The 7,076-nt window shown below is 44.5% G+C and overlaps 1 protein-coding gene across 1 annotated transcript; it reads right to left on the bottom strand.

Annotated features, from left to right (window-relative positions):
• Window positions 1–246: 246 nt before the first annotated feature.
• utp11 (UTP11 small subunit processome component) lies at window positions 247–5,793 on the bottom strand. Its single transcript, XM_064351869.1, has 8 exons — window positions 5,618–5,793; window positions 5,081–5,142; window positions 4,139–4,241; window positions 3,832–3,945; window positions 3,362–3,455; window positions 2,776–2,906; window positions 1,868–1,978; window positions 247–712 (listed from the first exon to the last, which is right to left on the bottom strand). Exons 1-8 carry the CDS (start codon window positions 5,675–5,677, stop codon window positions 629–631), a joined length of 759 nt encoding a protein of 252 aa, XP_064207939.1. The 5' UTR covers window positions 5,678–5,793; the 3' UTR covers window positions 247–628.
• Window positions 5,794–7,076: the final 1,283 nt, after the last annotated feature.

Here is a 7,076-nt window from a genome sequence, read left to right as displayed (position 1 = left end):
GAAAACGAACGTTTTTTATACGAAACATGCAGCCGTTCTGTCAGGTTTTTTCCCCCCTGCTTTTTAATTTTGTGTTGTTTTTGCATTTTTATCTGAGCATTACTTCTTTTGACTGAACAAACTTCATCATGCAGGTCATACAACTTAATATTTAAGCCTCCTGGCTAGATCATTACCGACAAAAAAGAATGTCTTCTCAAAACTTATCTAGTTAAATGCAAGGTAAAAATACTAACATAATAAAAGTAAGAAATGACAGGAAAATCTTTATTTTATACACAAAGCCTTTCACAGGGGCTCTTATAAACAAGCAGCAAATCATAAATTCATTAGTCTGGACTAATAGGCTGAGAAGTACAAACACTCAGTAGGCATCTTGAAACCGAGCAAGGAATTTCCAAGCCAATCAGAGTTCAGTGGTCCTCAGTCACCTTCAGTGAAGCTTCCCCCAGCGCCTGAAAATGGCCGCCGTGGACGCGTTCTGACCAAGAACTGACCCAGGATCAGGTGACGGCTGTTAAATCACTGACCATACTGTGGGTGGGGTTAGGCCAGGGCTGATCCTGAATCAGTTAGCTGGGGGAGCAGGAGGCGCCCAAGGGCAGGGTTTACACCCCTCCCGCCATTCTCACCGCTTCCTCTGGGCCTTAAACTTGTAGATGGCGGGAGCGTTGGTGGTCTCCTTCTTCACCTTCACCTTCTTAGTTTTATCCTGAGGAACAAAGAGATATTACCTACAGTCTGTTCAAATCCAGAGATGGGAACAGCATATCCGACGGGAAAGACCATTCACGTAATGGAACAGATATCACAGTGAATGGGGAACAGACACTATCACATGATGGGAACAGACACTGTTCAGCAAAGACGACAATTCACAGTGACGGGGAACAGACACCATTCACAGTGAATGGGGAACAGACACTATTCACAGTGAATGGGGGGGAACAGACACTGTTCACAGTGAATGGGGAACAGACACTATTCACAGTGATGGGGAACAGACATGTCACGCGACGGGAACAGACACTATTCACGTACTGGGGACAGACACTGTTAGAAGGAGCATTTCAGCGGGAACAGACACTGTCAAGCGAACGGAAAGCACTATTCACAGTGAATGGGTAATAGAATCTCAATCCACCAAAAATTGGGAACAAAACCACGTTTAGAAATGAAAGGGGGAGAGACACGCTATCTACAATGCAAGGCAGACGAACTTGGGCCTCTAATTAGTTTTCAAAGTAAAAAAAAAAAAAAAAAAAGAAAAGAAAAAAAAAAGTAGGAGCTGCTTTTACTTTGACTCCTCCGTGACTTTGCGGGGATTAAAATGGAGGAGGTTGTCAGGGACCGTGGGAACCCAGCCCGTGCTCACTCTGATCTCCGCGCCACGGCCTCCGCAGGCCCAGCAGCGGAGAGAAGAAAACGTGCGCTAAAAATAAATTAATTAAATGTGGTTCTGAGCATCGAGCGCGGGAGGGGGGGGGCTGGAGCCCGCAGACAAGGGGGCTCTTAAAATCCGGCCCGGGAGAGCCGCAGCGCCCGCTGGATTTCACCGCTCCCCTGCAGCTTCACCGCTTGTGTTAGCGGGTGAAGGAGGGTGGAGTCAGGGCAGTACAATCTGATTGGAGGTTGGGGTAGGGTGGGGTCAGGGCAGTATATTCTGATTTGATGGGGCAGTATTGCTTGATTGGTAGGAGAAGTAGGGTGGAGTCAGGGCATTATAATCTGATTGGAGGCTGGGGCAGGGCGGAGTCAGGGCAGTATAATCTGATTGGGGGATGGCACAGGGTGGATTCAGGGCAGTGTAATCTTATTGGAGGATGGGGCAGGCGCAGGGGCTGGGTCAGGACTGAGCAGCACTCACCAGTAGGTCTTTGCGAGCCTGGATCTTCTGCCCGACGACGAACATCTTCTTTTCCCTCTCCACGCGCTGCGACAGCAACGTATACTGGTGCTTCCTCAGCCGGGCCAGTTTCTGAGGAGAGGGGAAGAGGGACCACACCACACGTCTCGCCCAAGTTTCCAAATTTTTGACAAACTGGAAAAACTGAATTATAGTGACACCTGGTGGTGCCCAGATGAATTGTACAGCCTGGACATTCCTCTGGGCCCATGTTCTGAAATATTTGAAAGCTAACTTTCTTGTGACATAACGTACTCATAAATGAGTATGACAATAGCGTATTGAGAGTCTGACAGGTGTGTACCAAGTGTGGCAGTACAATACTAGTTAAACAGTTAAACGGAGCACTGTACTCAATGTGACTGTACGATGGCAGTAGTAGATGCACTGAGTGTAGCAGTAATGTAGTCTGGCAGTATTGTACTAAGTGTGGCAGTACTGTACTGAGTGTGGCAGTAGTGTACAAAGTGTAGCAGTATTGTACAGAGTTTGGCCGTACTGTACTGAGTGTGGTAGTACTGTACAGTCTGGCAGTAGTGTACTAATTGCAGCTGTACTGTACAGTCTGACAGTAGTGTGACTACACTTTGTTGTACGTCGCTCTGGATAAGAGCGTCTGCCAAATGCCTGTAATGTAATGTAATGTAATGTACTAAATGCAGCAGTGCTGTACCTAGTGGGACAGTAGTGTACTATCTGACAGTAGTGTACTAAATGCAGCAGTGCTGTACTCGGTGGGACAGTAGTGTACTATCTGGCAGTAGTGTACTAAATGCAGCAGTGCTGTACTCAGTGGGACAGTAGTGCACTATCTGGCAGTAGTGTACTAAGTGCAGCAGTGCTGTACTCAGTGGGGCAGTCAGACTGACCTGGATCTCAAACGGGCGCGTGGCTCCCTGCACACTCTTGCCCTCCAGGGTCTCCAGGGTGGGGCGGTTGTAAACCCGGTCCAGCAGCTCTGGGGCGGTGTTCAGGTGCTTGGCCAGGTTAAACCGTTTCACTGCGGAGCAGAACACCGACACCGTCACACTTTACTGAATAATGTTAATCTGCCTGCACTACAACACCAGCCTGCTGAACCCCTGCCCTAACAAAGCTCCTGCCCCTGTTCACTCCAACCCTAACATAGCACACCTCCTTCAACAGCTAGAGATCTAGTTCAGCTGCTAATTAGTAGAATCAGGTGTGCCAAATCAGGGTTGAAATGAAAACCTACGGGATGGTAGATCTCCAGGAACAGGGTTAGTTACCACTACTCTAGAGAGACTTAAAATAACAGAAACTCATAGGCTCTGAAAGCTAGGAAACCCCTCACTTTAAACTGTCAGCTCTCTCAGCACTGGGGGAGGGGGATAAATTTGCACCCCACACAGCAGGACCAGTGATGAATCATAAAAAAGGCCCTGGCCACACCCACACCTCACAGCGCGGTCACAAGCTCTGTATTCCACACACCTTCTTTCTTGGTGTCCACGAAGAAGGTGTGCTTGTTCTTCAGCTTCCCATCTGCGTCCAGCAGGTGGAGCTCCGACTTCATTCGTTCAATTTTCTGAGCAGAAGGAAAAACACTTTCATCTTCCTCAACTCATGAGCAGCAGACACAGCGCTCCCTCCAGGCCTGGAGTTAAACCTGCACGAACAGCGCTCCCTCCAGGACTGGAGTTAAACCTGCAGACACTGCGGCCCTCCAGGACTGGAGTTAAACCTGCAGGAACAGTGCTCCCTCCAGGGCCAGAGTTAAACCTGCAGACACTGCGGCCCTCCAGGACTGGAGTTTAACCTGTAGATACTGCAGCCCTCAAGGACTGGAGTTTAACCTGCAAACACAGAGCCCCCTCCAGGCCTATAGTTTTACAGCGGTGCCTCACACAGAAGAAAACGGGGATGGCGCGGGTCTCCAAACCCAGCAGAGACGCTGCCCTCACCCTGGCCTCAGCCACGCGCTTCATCTCCACATATTTAATGTCCTGGGTCCTCATGATCTTCCTCTGCTCGTCCGTCACCACCTCCGGCTCCTCCTTCTTCACGTGCACGCCATCCTGTCAGAGAGGAGGAGAGAAGCCATGAGGTCAGGGGTCAAGGGTCGAAGGTCGCAACCACAACAACCGCAGGAAACCACACACCGAGTTCAGGGTCCAGCCACTCACTTTGCCCTCCCATTACTAGTTTCCATAGTAACCATGGCTGCACACACCAGTGATGCGGACAGGGGTCGGGTGCGAGGAAGCTCACCTTCAGCTGCGTGCTGATCATCTTGTAGTAGAACTCATCTGGATTCTTCAGCGCGGCCTTCTTGCGAAGGGCATTGAGGGTGTTCTGCTTCTTGTGGTAGTTACTGTATCATCCAGGCGACACGTGTCAATCAACGTCCCTCAACCAATCCGATTCACAGACGGCAAGCTACACCAAAACTCTTAAAGGTGTGTTTTGATTTAACTTTTTAAAAATCAGAATCGCTGAGGTTGCTTAAATGTTCTGTCTAATCTGGGAATCGATTTGGATCCACATTCTACCTTTGTCAGGTAGAGTTTGTCACCAAAACAAATCTGGTTTCCAAGCTGGAGTCCAAGGAACTCGCAAAGAAAAAATCTTTCCCTTCAAAGAATATTTTGTCTGTACGTCCATATATCAGAAGTTGCACTCAAATTTCCAGGTTAAATTAACCTGATATACAAAAATGTTATTGTTCAGAAATTACTTGCTTATCCAAGCTAATATTTTACCAGTCCTTTTATGATGTACAATGCAAGAACATTGTATAACGCCATAATCACTCCATGCAAGCAAAATACTCACTCCAATGCTACCTATAGTGCGTGCAGAATAAAGTTGTCAGTGGTGAACCATTTCAGTGTCAGTGGTGGGATGGGGTACCCAGGCAGTGGAACATTTTAGGGGCCACTGGAGACTTTTTCGAAAATCACATTTCGTACATAACGTATACTCTAGGAAATAAGCTCTTGTCGGTCAATGTCTCGCTAGCAACATTTGGTGAGGTTTTGTTCACATTATCGATCAGAACTATAAGAGTTGTAATTGTCAAACTTACTTACGAGACACACCGATGAAACTCAAATATCACTGGCAACAGCTTGGCCATGTGTGAAAACAAATCATTGAATATTAAAAACTGCTCGTCCGGTAACATAATACAAAAAGTCAAGTGTTACTCACTCGGCTCGAAGCTTGTAGTCCTTTTTCTTTTCGAGAAATCCCAGCTGTTTTCTGAAACCAGGCTAAAAAACATACATCAGTTAGCTTGTTCACACACGCAATATCAATCCGAATTTACGATGGAAAGTTCTGTAAGTTACTAACAAAATGGCACGACAAGTAAAGTGTCCAGCAACTGCATTTCTATCTTTATATCCCGATCAAAAACCTGGAAAAAAGCCGCAGCTTCAAAAAAAGTGACAACTGAACTACGATAACTTACTAACATTAGCCTATCATCATATCATCATAATAAAACAGCCTGGTTTAGCTATCAATTCTACAGATAAATAAATCCTACATACTCACGAAATAACTTAACTTAATGTCAAAATGCGTTTTTTTCCCTGAATAGCTGCTAGTTGCAAAGGTAGCTAAAATCACCAAAATATTTTACTCATCACTCTGTTTGCTAGCCAATTGCTAGCTAGGACAGAGGCTATCTGATAAAAAATAAACAAGACCGGTTGCTTTTAGAATTTAATGCAATATTATTACCTGAGATCGCTCCTGGTGGTTTCGTTGTTGCGATTTCAGAGCTTTTCTAAAAGAAGACATTTTTGATAACTGAACAAAAACAACCAAAGCACAAACTCTCCCCTCCCGGAACGTCCACTTCTGGGATACTAGTTAGCTAGCTAAGTGGCTAAGTTGCTACACACGTGGATGACGCTATTGCGAATGCTATCTGTAGTTTCGCAACAGCAGTTTCGACACTTTGTATCACCGACTTAAGCTGCATGTTCTCGACCAGCTATTTCGCTCAAAAATATATAAGACTAGGAATACAGTTAAGAATCTTTATTTTTTAGAAAAGATTAATCAAATATTTCTTGATCAGTACATGGAAAATAGATGAAAATGCGACGTGGCAAAGAATAAATATTTATTTGGATTATCTGCAACTTGACTGCACGGAACAGGTAAACAGCAGGTGGCGACATTGCATACTTAAAAACTTACCTAAAATGTTTCCAGGGACCTGGCTATACATTGTTTCCTGATAGACTCCATGAGTCTCGGTCGTTGACGTTAAAATATTTTAAGTATGAAGTTCCTGTTACAGAATCTTTCGATTCAGGTATTTTGAAAAGTAATTTCTAAGTGATGTATTACGAAATATTTTATCCGTGGAGTTTAAAAAAAAGACAATCTACTGTCATGATGTGTCTGCAGAAATGCTTACGTTGATTTAAACACGATTATTGGTAAACCGGCCTGTAGTTTTAACCATAGTTTTAATAGAAAAACTCCCAAATTTCACAAAATAACTCTTTTAATTCCAAATTACTCAGAAACATTGATTTAAAATTTTGTAGGAGCTCCTGGTATAATTCACTGTAAAGGATTGTTAATTCCCTAATGTTTACTTATATTTAGGGGAGGATAATTTGTCACTGAATGAAAGTCCAGGCTTATCCTGTACATGACATAATGTAAATGTTTATGTTTAAAAACACAGCTACTACTTCTGTGTTTATACCGTGGGTGATTAATGATGGCTCAGCTTGTGACTTTGCAAGCGTGCCTGCCTCTAATTTAGGTTTAAGAGTTTTAAAAGGAAGCTAAAATTGACTTGAGTATCTGTGGCCAGGGTGACCGCTGATGGGTTCTGGTCTTTGTGAGTTTGTGACTCTACTCTCTTCTGGGTTGATCTGAGAATTCTTCCTTCCCACACTGAAAGCGTATCATTTCTGGGGTCCTGTTCATACGATGTCCTCTCTGTTTTACATTACATCTGTCCTCTGAGTCAAACATAAAAGGATATTTTCAAAGGCAAACACCAGCCCCAGATTTTATATTTTTCCATCTCACTGCAGATGACTACGCCAACTGTGCTCACTCATAATTATAGTATCCCAGTGTGACTCAGGGTTGCACGAGATTATAATAATAATAATAATAATAATAATGTACAATCACACATTTTATCCCTCTATCAAAATTATACAGAGTC

This window comes from Anguilla rostrata, chromosome 1 (genome assembly GCF_018555375.3).
Source record: "Anguilla rostrata isolate EN2019 chromosome 1, ASM1855537v3, whole genome shotgun sequence".
NCBI lineage: Eukaryota > Metazoa > Chordata > Actinopteri > Anguilliformes > Anguillidae > Anguilla > Anguilla rostrata.
The sequence above is the reverse complement of the archived record's forward strand: the minus strand, read 5'-3'. Positions and strand labels throughout refer to the sequence as shown.